The 14,682-nt window shown below is 51.1% G+C and overlaps 1 protein-coding gene across 1 annotated transcript in view; it reads right to left on the reverse strand.

The window, feature by feature from the left end:
- Nucleotides 1–1,867: 1,867 nt before the first annotated feature.
- ADAP1 (ArfGAP with dual PH domains 1) overlaps nt 1,868–14,682 on the reverse strand; it is a gene marked incomplete at both ends in the record, with an annotated part of 49,185 nt that continues 36,370 nt past the window's right edge. The window contains 7 exons of the mRNA XM_082291911.1: nt 1,868–1,896; nt 2,280–2,508; nt 2,942–3,013; nt 3,373–3,435; nt 4,351–4,434; nt 7,376–7,522; nt 9,328–9,440. Coding sequence (XP_082148037.1) covers nt 1,868–1,896; nt 2,280–2,508; nt 2,942–3,013; nt 3,373–3,435; nt 4,351–4,434; nt 7,376–7,522; nt 9,328–9,440 — 737 coding nt within the window. The remainder of the gene's footprint in view (nt 1,897–2,279; nt 2,509–2,941; nt 3,014–3,372; nt 3,436–4,350; nt 4,435–7,375; nt 7,523–9,327; nt 9,441–14,682) is intronic.

Consider the following 14,682-nt stretch of genomic DNA (forward strand, 5'->3'; position numbering starts at 1 on the left):
TGCATGCAGATATATGTATGTTTATATGCAATATATTCACCTTAAATTTATAAATATGCTTATAAATTATATGTCTATAAAGCATGCACATGTGTATATAATATATAATCACATATTTTATAAAACAAAGTATAGAAATGTCTCTATACATATACAAGAGTATGAAATACATTTAGCTCTTGTATTTGTAAATTGAGTCTGAGTGCTACATCTGTACGTGAACGTGTGCATATGAACAGCTCATACACACACATTTCATGTATTACACTCTATCCCCTGTGCAGTTTATAGCTGGCTGTGAACAGCCAGCAATCCCTTCCCAAAGCTGCTTTCTCTAAGAACCAGCTCTCCTTTGTGTATGTGTGTGCACACATAAAGTACTGGAGAGAAAATACACAGAACATGCACTGTATAAAACACACATATACACAAATAATATATAAAACAATACACACTGTGCCAGGGTGGGGCAGAGAGTTTTGTGGGTGTCCCACACCCCCAGGGCTCTGCCAGCACCTCCTTGTTGCCATTTGCTGCTTTTCAACCCCACCTCCCTCCCCTGCCCCAGCACCACACGGCCACGGCTCTGACATAATAATAATTTATTGGTTCGAATGACATTTAGTACCACAGTTGTCTTACCAGTGACAGAACGAATGCACACAGCCGATGAGATGCTCTCAGATACACAACCAACCTAAGAAACGCGTCGGACAGGTCCATGGCCGGGGCTGCGCCTGCAGGGCACGCCAGAATCTCATTTTTGGGTAAAAATCCAGCACCTGGTGTGCAGGTCCCAGCCCGCCCGCCCTGACTGCAGGAATTACAGTGCTCAACACCGCGCTGAGACATCACTTCAAGCAGCTTTTTTTTTTTTTTTTGCCTTTTTTTTTTTTGTCTTTTTTTTTTTTTTTTTTTTGGCAGGAAAAGAAAAATCAACCAAAAAAAATTGAATTATTGGGGGGAAAAGTGCAACCACCAAGTCTGGAGAAGGGATGTGCCTGCTGGGAGTGAGCTGGGACAGGCTTTGATGGTGCCTGTCAGGAAAACTGCAGATAAAGCTCAACCCCCAGCTCCATACGAGGCTCCCCAAATGGGGCAGAGCCCCCCAGACCATGGAACAGGGATGACCCAGGGAGCCGAACGCAGGCCTGGCCCCCAAAGCTCTGCTTCCCCAGCATCACCTCATGGGTTTGTGTCCCCCTTGCAGCCCCCTCCTCCCTGCCCTTCGTTAAGCAGTAACGAGGCTGATGATGCCCATTTCCTCTATTCCAAAATCCTATTTGACCCTATCCAGGTACAGCATCACCACCAGACCCCAGGGGGATAATTTACTTATCATTTACCCCGGTGCCATGGCAGGCTCAGCTGTTCTGCACAGCACCATTTCGTGTGTTTCCAGGCTGTTTCCCATCCCACAGGGATGTCAGCCCTTGGGGACTTGCAGCCCCTCTGAAAAAAGGGCTGGCAGCCATCTGAAGTGCAGGGATGCTCAGCTCCAGCACCCAGGGACCTGTGCATGGGGAAAAGTCCCATCTGCCCCAGGGATGTGCCACCAACAGTCTCTGCCATCCTGCTGAAGCCGGGTGGGATGCCCCTTCCAGTGGGTGCGGGGTGATGGGGTGGCAGGACCACCTGTCCCATCCCACAGAGCAGCCACAGAGCTGAATTTCAAGTTGGATCAGGATCTTCTCCGACGTTCCACTGCCGCCCTTCTGACATGATCAAGTGAATGATGAGGGGAAAGGGAAGTAGTATTATTGTTATTATTATTACTGTTATTATTAATTATTTTTAACATTTCAAATAAAACCACGTTGTGTTGTAAACAGAAGCTCACTCCTCAGGTCTGCCCAGCCAGTCCCAGCTAAGGTTTATGTTTGAAATGGGCTTCCACTGAAAGGAAAAAAACAGAGAAAATAAAGTTGAACAGGACAAGCACTGGCAGGTGGTGACAGCCTGGCACAAGCCCACCCTGAGAATGGTCCTTGCCGATGCTTCTTGGCTCCAATTACCCTTATAACCATATCACTGATCCTTACAGCAGCATGGACATCACACCAGAGGCAATGAAGAGGGAAGGATACCATCCTCCTCCTCCCAGGGCAAGCCCCTCTTTGGTTAAACAGCCCTTGCATCCCCTGGGCAGTGAAGGGCTGCCTCGCTCACACGGCGCAGGAGGGAGCGACATCCTGCATCCCCAATCCCCCTCCAGCCATCCCATCCTCCAGCCCACAGCAGGGCCAGGGCTGGCACCCAGCCCTCCCCAGGAAACGCACCTGCATATTCCTGAGGCAGCATGGGCCGGCTTATAACTTTCTGAAAGGTGGTGATCCACTCCAGCTGGTCGTCCTCCGTCTCGCAGGCAAAGAGGAATTTCCGGTCCGGGGTGACGATGGTTATCCCGTGCTGCCAGTGGTTCCCCTGCGTGGATGGCGGGAGCCCTTCCAGCACCTTGTAGCTGTTTTCCTTGCTCCCAATAAAAACCTCCCCTCTAGCAAAGGCATCCTAGGAGACAGCAGAGCAGTCAGGCAGGGGTGAGCGGGAAGGGAGCTCTGCATCCCCAGCAGCCAGGACAGCTCACCCGGCAGCAGCCACAAGCCCATCAGCCAAACCCAAACAGCACCAGCAACCCCCAAACCCCTGCTTCTCCCCCAGGGGCACCCACAATGCAGCACCAACACCAGGGAGCCAAAACCCAGACGCAGAATGTCCGGTGGACAGGGCTTCTAAAGAGTTTTTGGTATTTATGCACAGGGCTACTGCAGGCTGGACACCAGGCACAGCCACCAGGCAGCGACAGCATTGTGCCCTCTTGGCTCTCCCAGCAGGTTCTTACACTTCACTGCAGATTGGTACTACTATTATTACCACTCTGATTATTAATAGTAGTAGTATTGCAAATAATTCCTAACAGGCAGCCCAGGCACCCTCATCTTACCAGGGGATCTTTGAAATACATGAGCCGTCGGTCATCCATGGTGAACCATCGCTTCTTGAACCCCTCTGTTTGCTGAAGAGGCAAAAAATGCCAGATCACACACGGAAACAGCACAGCTTCTCTCTAACCAGGCATGACCCAGGAGTCTCAAAGCACTTGGAGAAGCCTGATGGGCTGGGGGAGCTGGGAACAGATGGCTTCTGGGCCATCATGAGCCACCACAGCCAGGGTCTGGGCCAGCTGTACCAGGAAGGGGCATTGAGTTTGTGATGTGATTTTGGATTTTTTTAACGTTTGCTCCCAGGTGAGGAAAGTGCATTAAACACATTCACAGAGTTACAACTTTGCGTCTCTGGCAAGGGTTGGTTTGACCCACCAGTAACCCCTTCTTGGGGCCATACAGAGCCCCTGAAAAATGCTTCATATCCTACCTTTGGCCCTGTTTTCTCCATGTATCCTTCCTTCAGGTAGTTTCTAGAAAGCTTTGGCACCAGCTGGAGCAACCAAAGAGGACAGAAAAGAGAACAGTGTCAGATGGGGGGGACTGGGGTGTGCTGGGCAGGGCTGGGGGGGTCCCTGGAAGGAAAACCCACACTGAGTGTGCCCCCAGCCCTGAGCCCACTCCATAGCCCTGCCTGGGAGCTCCAGTCCTCCTCCTCCACAGAGGTCAGAAGAGGAGGGTGCAGCCATGAAACACTGGAGCAGCTCCCCAGCACAGCCAGCAGCCTCCAGGAGAATCTGCCAAAGCCCTCAGGGTGCAGGGCAGCCAGGGACAGAGCCACCCTGCAGAACCACGACTGGACCCCTCCCAGATAATTGATAGAAGGCAGGAAATGCAATTAGATTTCAAAATCTACAGCCAAGGAGGTAGCAGGGAGTAATCAACAAGCACCTCCACAGTGACGTTACAGCCCAGCACACAGCCCTGGCTGACAGCACGTCAGAGCAGCCTCTGGAATTGCATTAGCCAGGGGTAACACAATTAGCAGCTCCAGCACACAGAAAACACAGGCATTTATAAGCCAGGCTGCGCTGACCAGCAGAGAAGAACTCGGGCACGGCACTGACATCTTTCTGCCCTCATCTTTCCTGCCTTCCAGCCTTTGTTTTGGCTTTTGTAATTACAGCAGCACCCTTTGAGACAGATGCTCAGGCGTGCCAGTGCTGGAGTTCCTCCCACAGCCCGTGTGTGTGTGAGTGTGTGCACGGGGCCCAAGGCTGGGTGCTGGGAGCAGGTGCTGCACGTGGGCTCAGCATCCCACCACAATCATCTCAGCCCGGTAATTGCAGAACGCTCCGAAGGATGGAGCACTCCCCAAGCCTTCCAGCTTGTTAACAGGATGCTAAAAATGAGCGAGAGGGGGAGAAAAAAAACCAAACCACCCAACCAATCCTGCAGGAACACTCACATCAGAGTCACTGGCTCCAGGGAATGCCACTTGTAAGTAATGGAAGCGTGCTGCCCGGATGGCGTTGAACCAATCCACTATTTCCTAATAACGAGGGAGAAGAGCAGAGTGAGGAATGCAGCCTGCACACAAAAGAACCTGAGCCCGCTGTGTTCTGTCTCTCCCATCACAGCAACAGAGCACAATGTAGCAGCGATCCTAAAAAGCACAGAATACAGCAAAAAGGTGAAGGATGGGGAACATTCAGCTGCTGTTCCGGGCTGCCAGACGTGTGCAGAGCTCTGCAGCTCCCAGTGAGCACAAAGGGGGATTTCTGCAGAGGGAAGGATTTAAACACATCTCTGAACTGGCAAAAGCAGCCCCAAATGAGCATTTGAGATATTGAGCTGACCCTATAAACAGCCTGCTGCAGCCTGCCCACCCAGCCCTGCCCCTTCAGCAGGACACCTGAGCAATGCCTGCATCCCACCCAAATTCCAGCAACATACTTCAATGTTTTGCTCAAAGAGTAGCTAAACATCTCTCTATCCCAGTCTATCAGCTGTGTCTGTGAGCCCTTCAGGGACACCCATAGTGATACTGAAGTCCAAGAAGCTCTGGCACTTCTCCCTTTCCTTGGCAAAAATCTCTCTCCATTTTTTTCCCCTCCTACAGAATAATTGTTTTATAATTTTTTTGTTTTTAAAGCCATGTGTTCACTTGTCCCTGTAAGACCCAAGAGCTTGTGCTGTATGCCTCTGAAGGTTTTGATGAGAAATGCCACGTTAATTTTAAGTGATCCACACAGGGAGCACTGAAACACTGCCTTGCGGTCTGAGACTGTGGGACAAGGAAAGGCATGTTGGAAGGGAGATTAAGAGCTGCCCTGCCTGGGATGCTGAGCACAGGGAGAGGGATGCTGAGCTGTCCTGCTGTTGTTAATGCATGTGAAGCTTCACACATCAGATCAGGGATGTGTTCAATGAGCCAGACTTAATCCTAAAATAAACACTGCCAACCCTTTCAGGTGAGGTCGCTGTAGTGTAGGGAAGACCATATCAAAGGAGAAGTTGGCCTTCTCTAACATTTAAACTTTTTTTATGCTCTAAAAATGGTCAGGGTAAGGAGGAAAGGCTCATGTGCAATTTTGAAATCTCAGTTTTAACGAGCTGAATTGGAGGTATCTCAAAAATGGTCTAATGTGGTAAACAGCCATCCTCAAAAATTTAGAACCTTTGCTTTGGTTTGTTAAGCTACTTCAGGTTGAAAGGAAAAAAATCCAAAACCTAATAGGACACAGACAATGTTTTGGAAAACCTGACCTACTTGTCTGAGGCTTTACTCACTTATCACTTGCTTTGCTACCCTAAGCAGCTGAGGAGACCCCAGACAGCATCACAAAGAGGATCAGAGAGAAGAATTCACTCCTGAAGTTAACGATGACCAAACCAGGCTGGAGCTAATGAACAATAAGCTGTAATATTAAAATGCTGACATCTCATACAGCCACCAACCAGGTGGTTATATACATATTTATTTATTTATTTACCTGTGGGTCCTCTCTGTCATCATGATGTGAGGTAGGGTTTTCCCCTGCAGAAAAGCAGAAGCTGAAACCCTCACTGACTTCTAGCAGTAAATTGCTTCCTGGAATATTGATAATCCATTGCCACAAATGGGGTTTGACCAAATTCTTCCCTGTGAGTGTGGTGAGGCCCTGGCTTCACAGGTTGCCCAGAGCAACTGTGGCTGCCTCATTCCTGGCAGTGTCCAAGGCCAGGTTGGACAGGGCTTGGAACACCCTGGGATAGTGGAAGGTGTCCCTGCCCATGGCTGGGGAGGAATGAGACCATCTTTAAGGTTCCTTCCAACCCAAACCATCCTGTGATTCTATGAAATGTGAGGAGCCTAAATCCACCACTTCAGATCAGGGAGAGGCAGCACCTCTGGGGTCCAGGAGGACACACTGGGGCCGCTGGGGGAGCAAGAGACCCCAGCAAGAAAAGAGGGAGCAAAGGGCAGCAAGAGACCACAGGCAAGTCCCAGGGCAGCCTCCAATCCCAAAGGGCAGGAGTTTACTCCAGGGGGGTCATCTTCCTGCAGCCCTCATGCAGCCAAGGAGACAGACCAAATTCAGGGAAGTTGAGAGAAATTCAGCGGGGTCACCGCCAGATTTCATCAGAGCACATCCTGCCCTGTGTGGGACCGGCGAGACCGCTCCCTCCACCAGCCCCCAGCAGAAACCTCAGCAGCTGAAACCCAAACCCCAAACCCAGGACAGCCCTGCCTGCATTCCTCACAGCTTGGCTGAGCAAACCACCAATGCCCAGCAAACCACAGACACTGACACGACAGTGGGATGCAGCTTTCCCACAAAAGGGCTGCTGCTCATTATTCTGGTTCCCATTGCAGCCAGGGAGGTACCTGAGAGTACAAGTGACACTGTGCTGGGCTAAAGAAGCACCTGCTGACAAGCACTTGGCGTGGAGGGGAGGTTTGGGAGCAGCCCTGCTGGAGCAGCTCCCTGGGACCCACAAACAAGCACCCCAGACCCACGGGCCCTCTCCTTCACACCTCCCTTCAGAGGCACCTGAGCAAGGGGATTTGTTTCAATACAAATATGAATATCTGCATTTTATGAAGCATGAGACAGGCACAACCACAACAGCTCCCCGCTTCTCCTACATTCCAGTTTGCTCCCCTTTTGCAAGTCTTTGGACTGAGTCCCCTCATCTTCCATTGCTCCATCCACCCTCTCTCCTTCTCTGGGCACCCAGGAGCCTGCCTTGAAAAATCCTCCACTCCAAGTTACAAGAAAAGAACACCAATTCCTTCCATTTGCATCCCTTTACTTAGAACAGTTTGACACCCTTTGTGCTTGGAAGAACACGACAAACACTCTCAAAGCTGGTTCTGCACCCTGTATCTCTTCCACCCCCCAAGCAATTCCAGCTGGGTTAGAGCCCGGTGTGCCACAGGCTGGCTCTGCGCAGCACCAGCCCCCAGGACCACAACCCAAACCTTCTGGTTACCTCCACAGCCTCACCTTGCCATCTTCATGATAGACAAAGATGTTCCTTGTGCTATTGTCCTTCAAGTAAGTGATCTGCAGTCCGTGTGGGTTCCCGATTTTTGCAGGCTGGAAGGTCGCGTTGAGGTGTTCGATCTTCATAATTGCTTTGGGTTCTTTTGCCTGGAAAGCACAGCTGAGTGAGCAAACACCTGAGAATCAGCTTTCAAACCAGAAAGCAGTTCACTTGGTCAGAAAAAAGGCCTGATTGAGGCCATCAACTAAAACCACCTGAATCTCAGCCCACAAAACTACCTGGTGATGAGACACCCAAGACTCTGCTTGGATGTCAATGAGTGCTTCCTGCCAGCCTGGAAAAATGCTCTGTTCTTCTGCAAAATTCAGAAATGATGCAAAAAAACCCCAGACTGCTAATAGGCCAGGATGCTTTTTGCATCTCCAGCACCACAGCCAGTTCATCCTTGTCCCAAAAAATGGAGGATTATCCCTCCTGCCATCATCAGACCTGGGTGCTCAGCTGGGGAGCATCATGGCCATGTCCCCATCTGTCCCTTCCTCTCATGTGAGCCGCTGGCTGCTGACTCCTCCCCTCGCCTTCTGAACCAGAACTTTCTTTTCAGAGGGACAAATATAATCCTGACAGCCCATCTCTAGGGTGGGTTAGCCCAATGGGGAGCCTGGGTCAGGCCCTACCCGGCACCAACCCCCCCTGCACCCTCAGTGGCAGCGCTGTGGTGCTGCTCATCTTCCCACAAAGTGTCTCTAGAAGTCGACCACCCCTCCAGGACTGCACTGAGAAGAGAACCAGCAACTGTGAATGAAACATCCCACCAAACACAGATCAGCCCCTTGGTAACACCAGCTCCAGAGCAGGGCCAGGGGCCAGCAGAAGGCTGTGGGGTGGTCCCAGCACCCTGCAGAAGTCCTGAGCTGGCAGAGATGTCAGTGCTGCTTTGGGAACTTGGGGACTTGCTGTGGACACAGGGCCCTGGTGGGTGACCATGGTGGGGAAATCCCAGCAGAGAGGACATCTAGACAGCACCATTCCCACCACAGCTGTGGTCAGCAGCAAAGCAAAGCAGCTTTAAACTCTCAGAGAGTCAAGAGTGGCTGAATGGAACTGCTGGGACTTTCACTTCTCCCTCGGCAAGGACTGGCTCTCTCCTCTCCATGAGCTGCAACTGCACCACAACAAACCAAGCTGAACAGGAAGACGGTGCTGTCAAAGCCATGGAGAAGTGAGGATGGATGTTCCCCTCCTCTGGCTCATCACAACACCCTGACTGCAGCAACTGCTTGGGAAAACTGGCTGGTGGCTCAGCCTGGGCTGCTCTCAGCTGTGGTGTTCAGGGGAAACTCAAAGGTCAGAGGAAACACCTTGGCTTCCTCCAGCACATGGTGCAGAACACTGGAGTGTCCATCCATTCATCACAAATGCAATTTTCATGGTAATAACTCCATTTCTCACAACAATGAAATGTGCTCTGGGGAAAAAGACAAATACTTCCACACTGCTTGACACCGGAACAGAAAACCAGGGAGCTTTCCCTCTGGATTGCATGCCATGCCATGCAAAGGAGGACTCAGACCCCAGTGACCACTGTGAAGTGGTGCCACCTTCATCACAAGGTAGCCATTTACATGAACCCCCTGTTAGCTGGATGATGCAGAGCCAGAGGTGAGAGAAAGTCCTTTGCTGGTGGTTTGAGAAAAGCCCTACAGACTTTAAAGGGCAACAGAGCAGGAATGGGTGAACTGGCCAGTGGGGCACCTCTCCATGGCTGTGGTGGTGGAGCAAGAGCAAACCCCACTAAAGGAAGGGTGAGCTGAGCCTGGTGCCCCTGGAGCAACTGGGGACCCAGTGCTTATGGAAACTGTATAAATAAACTGGCACACTGGGAATTACATGTTCCAGGATGCTCTCACAGCTGTGATCCCGCCTGCACGCAGCAACCCCAGGTACTCACATCATTTTTGTTGAAGTACTTCAGAGCACCTTCCCTCTCTGATAACACGAATTTTCGGCTTAAGAATTGCCCATTGTCACGTCCTCTCTTCCACAGAAATCCTTCTCGGTACCCTGCAGCAGAAAGGAATGACTGAGAACCAGGGACAAAGTGCTGTATTTAGAAAGAGAGTTAGGGTAAAGAAAAGAACTGAGACTTTGGAACCAAGCAGAACAAGTGTGTGGCTGTTTTGCTGAAGACATGAAAGAAACAGACCTTCTCCTTCAGATCTGCCCTTCTCACTCTGCTGTCGTTCTTATCCAACAGCTTGTGCTTCAGACATCTCCACTCTGACACCCAAGGAGTGACTGCCTGCAGAGGCCCCCTCGTGCATTATTGCAGCTCAGTCCTGGGGTGAGCCAGCACGGGCAGAGTGAGCACCTCCATCCCCGTGAGATCCAGCAGCCCCTGCTGCCTGCATTCCCACAATCCCACCCTGTCACTGCCCAGAGATGCAGATGTGTGGTCCAAACCCACAGCCAGCACTGGGGCATGACACAACACTGTCCACCTAATCCTTCCACCTCTGAGCCCTCTCCATCCCTCCAGTGCAGAAGAAGTGCTCGGTCCCATCAGAGCATCATTGCCCGTGTGCACCAGTCCAGCATCCCACTATCCCAACACTGCATACATCAGGGGAAAGACAAGGCTAAAATTCTTTCTCTGGTTCACCCATCCAACTTGAAAGAATCTTCCCCAAAGCCAGGAGCAGACCCAGCTCATTCAGTCCATCAATTCAACCCTATCCCACTCTGGGCTTGCTAGGACTTTCCTCACAAAAAGCCCCTCTGGAGGGCACTTGCAGTGTCAGAAAGAGACGAACCCGCAGGGAGCAGGATTACCCCAAGTCTGAGCAAGGGGAAGCAGCCAAGGAAGCCATCAAAGCCCAGCCAAGGGCAGCTGCATCCAACAGCAGTGCAGGAACAGCTGAGGCTGCTGTGCCTGTCACCCCAGCAGGGCAGAACTGCTGAGGAACCGCAGCTCTGCCTGACGCAGAATCAGGCGCTGCTCCCCGCCAGGCTCATCAGCAGCCCCCTCTGCACCCTGTGGCAGGCTGTACACGATGGAGCTGAACAGGAACAGCGTCTCTGTGGCAGGAGACAGACAGGCAGGAGGGGATGCCCAGCTGATCCATTTACCACAAGCAGATTTGCCTCACGTGGGGCAGAGATGCTGCCGGGGCTCTGACGGCTGGCGATGGCCGGCTGCTCCCCTGAAGGGCAACACGTGAAGCAGCTTTTCCTCAGAGTGTGCTGTTTGGAAACCAAGGAAAAGTGGCTTCTGTTCCCAAAAGGTGCTGGGTTTTAGTGCCAAGCCAGTTGGCGCAGCAGGAGAGTACTTTGAAAGCTATTGCTGTTCACTCCATCGAACAGCAGTGAGGGTTTCAGAGCCTCTCTGTGCCTGGCATTTGAGGAACACTGATGTCTCATAGGGGGCTGCAGAGAGCTGGCTTGGAGGAAAGGACATCAAACAATAGGACAGCGATATTTCCAAATACAAACATGGTGTGCTGCAGGAGGAAAGCCCATCCATTCCTTCAGGACAAGGCTGTGAGCCAGGGTCAAAGTCAGCCTGGAAACTCAGTTTCCCCTGCTCTCTTACACAGGACATTTCATCATTTTGATCTTCTCTTTCCAACTTGTGTCAAAACACAGGATCCAAATTCCACTCCAAGGAAGAATTACAAAAACCCAACACAACCAAGTGTTATCCCATTCTGTGGCTCACATGTTGGCTCTTCCCAGGCCAATCGCCTCAGCAAAGGAGCTCCTGGCTGCTCTGACAAAGCCAGCTGCTGGTTTCAGTGTACTTTGGTACAGATATTTGCTTGCTTCTTTTTTTCTTCCCTTCAGGGCTTCATCCTCAGGAGCTGCTCCTCTGCTCTGCCCAAATCTGCTGCCTGCACCCCTGTCAGCACCCATCAGTGCAAACCACCGTGAACAGGACTTGAACCCAACATGAACCCACACGGGTTCCCCAGGCAAACTGTGTCAGCAAGATGTGTCCTCAAAGTCCTGATCTAAAGGGTTGTGAAAACAGCCAGAGACAGTGCTGAGAAACAAAACTGCAGGAGGCTGAACAGGGAACAGCTCTCACACTGGAGGGCATTGGAGACAGAAAATAAACCCTCTCTTCCTTGTCCCATGTGCTGCACTACCTCGGCAGCAGCTTCGTATTTAGAGGTACCTGGTCACATTGGGATCTCCAGGGCTGGTGAGGCCCTGGTGAGGGTGCCCAGAGAAGCTGTGGCTGCCCCATCCCTGCAGGTGTCCAAGGCCAGGTTGGATGGAGCTTGGAGCAGCCTGGGACAGTGGAAGGTGTCCCTGCCCACGACACGGTGAAATGGGAAGATCTTTAAGGTCCCTTCCAACCCAAACCATTCTGTGAATCGGTGAGGGCTGTTCTGCTTATGTTGAAGCTGAACAACCACAAGCCCTACAACACCTGCTGACTGCTGCTGTTGGACCACGCAGCATCGTGTCAACAATGCTGCCTTCCTCTCCCAAGCACAGAATGAGGGATGCAACCACCTGCCACCATCCCAGTGATCACCAGCACCCAACCACGAGTGTAGGAAGCACTACCTGGGGAAGACCTGCTAAAGGAGCACCACTCTCACATCGCTAACACTGCTGCTGTCACACTGTCGTGTTTCCTGCATCACTTCTGCCACCTGCCAAGCAGCAAAATCAATCACTTGCTTCTGCAGGCTGCTCTGGCACAAACCTGTAACACCTGCAAAAGCCCCACCAAGCAGTTGTGTCAAAGTTAGCCAGCAAATGGCACACGACACAACCTGAAACCACCCAGCCCAAGCGGGTATTTCTGACCCATTACGTGGCTTCCAAGGTAAAACACGGAACTGTCACTTCTATACCCACTTCACCCCCACAGCTAAAACTCTGGGGGCAAGGAAAACAGGATCACCACCTTGGCTGACTGAAAAGAAGATAGTGCATGGCCTTGTGTCAGCTCAGGTGGGCTGGAGGCCATCCAAGCCAGGCACGTAAAACTGGCTGCACCCGCAGGGTGCTCTAGTGTAGCCCGGCCTTCCCTGGCCTGACAGGCTGCAGAGGAAGCAAGGGAGAGGATTTTATATCAAGACTGTCTCTTGTAGCCACCATCTTTCCATCTGACTTCTACCAGCATTTGGTTCAAGTTCCCCATTTTAAAGAAGAGGGATATTGCTACTTCCCCACCTCAGAAAGCTGTTACAGAGCTTAGTTAATGATGGGGGGTTTGGTCTCCGAGAATGTGGATTACAGGAAGCACCCAAAATTACCTGTTCAGTTTTAGCCTTTGTTCTCAGAGAAGAAAAATCCCTCCTGCAAGGAGGACAGTCAGACCCACTGGCTTGCAAAAACCAACATGCATGGACTTTCCTTCTGTCATCCTAAGTAAGGCATTATAAACTGGGAATTAAAACCATGTCTGATCTTCAGTTTCTTTGGCTCCTTATTTTGCAGTTTCACCTGGAAAGAGGCATCAGAACTGCTTGCTCCCATGACACTTCTACGGCTGTGGTAAAACCAGGTCTGGTCCCAGGCTTTTAGAAGAAACCTGAGTGTATCCAACACCAAAACTGTGTGGTTTATTGCCTTCTTGTCTCACTGCAAGACAAAGCATGATGGGTTGAATAGGAGAAAAAAATGTACTTGTGCGTGTAATCCAAGAGAATCTCATTTTCCTAGAGTTCAGGCAGGGCACCTCCTCCTACAGAAGCCAGTTTTCCTTCCTCTCAGCAGTTAAAGTGCATTGACCTCAATCCAGAGCTTTGGAGAAGATTCAGATACAACTCCCTCACTTTGCTGCTAAAATTGCAGATCGCTGCTCCTCTGCGTGTCAGAGCTGAGCAGCCGGCTCTATTAGCACTGTAAGATGTTAATTAAGGCAGAACAGCAGATAGGCGCTCAGTGGACAGGGTGTGCCCACCTCTCCTGAGAGGTTAAGGAACTGCATAATTATCTGGAGCAGTTGAGTGTGGATCCCTGACATCCCACGTCACCTCTGACCCCAGTTTTACAACCTCCTTTTTAAACAAAGAGTCTGAAGGACATTCCCTCTGAAATAAACCCCACTGTCCACAGCCAGAGGGTTGGGTGGAGAAGGTGGCATATTCTATATTTTCCCTACAGCCTGGACTTCGAATAGGGTTGCAAAAACAACAGTGCACTTCTTGTTTGGCCATGTCAGTGTAAATGGTTTGGTTTGACTGCTCTGAGTTGCAACATCTCTTCCTGTAGCATTCAGCCACCATCAAAGCAAGACATTTCAATGACTTCAATTTACATATTTTAAGAATTTGTATTCCAATAAAAGTCATAAACCAAGGAACACTAAGTTTTCTCATGGAGTGAAAACACAACTCTTTGTCCAGATCCTCCAGAAGCGAGCAGGGTCCGGGTTGGTCAAGTCTCTCAGAGCTTGCACCCTGCTCCCCTGCACAGCACCAGCAGATTGCTTTTTTTTGCCTGGCTTTTTTGCCTGTTTGCAGCTGTGCTGAGGAGCTCGTAACTTCCCTGCAATAATTCTGCAGCCATCTCTGGATAATATATCTCCTGCTGGTCCCACGTCGAGCAGTGCAGATACAGCCGTGCTGGAGATGCGTCAGCATCCCCACGGCAGGAGGGACCTGGGAGGTTTGATGATGAGATGGGAACCCTTCCCCCGGGAGTCCTCCTGCACTGACCAGGTGAGGAGCCACCAGGAGCTGCTGCTGCCCCTGCACAGTTCAGTTCTTCGGAAATTAAAGCCTCGGCAAGCAGCAAACAAGGATGTGCTCAGCGATCCTGCAGCCCAGTCTCTACCCCCAGGACACTTGGACGGTCTGTGCTTGGTGCCTCTAATGCAAGGTGGGTGCCTGGCATGTCTCAGCTCACACAGGCCGAGAAGGGAATGATTTCCCTTCACCTCCCTGAATACAACTCTTTCTCCCCGGTTAAGACACCACATCCTCTTCACATCTCACCCAGCCAGGCAAAAGAGCCCAGGAACGCCCAAGTGCAGCACCCTCACACCCACACCAACCATTTTCTCCTGCTTGTGTTTTAGAGGCACAAAATTTCCCAGCTCCTAATCAATCAGTCCTCTCTTAACGAGCACTTAGCATCCAAATTACCTTTCCTAAAGGCCATTCTGCAGAGAAGGGTTTCCTGTTGTCATCCAGTCTGCCTCTGCTGCCTTCCAGGAGCTCATAAAACAATTACTGCCCCACTGCATTGTCTCCTCAGCCTTGGATGCAAGCAGCTGATGAGATTGATTGCTTCCACAATACCCAATTAACCCACTCAGTCTGCAAACGATTGACTTAATCAA

This window comes from Coloeus monedula (genome assembly GCF_965178545.1).
Source record: "Coloeus monedula genome assembly, chromosome: 16".
Classification (NCBI taxonomy): domain Eukaryota; kingdom Metazoa; phylum Chordata; class Aves; order Passeriformes; family Corvidae; genus Coloeus; species Coloeus monedula.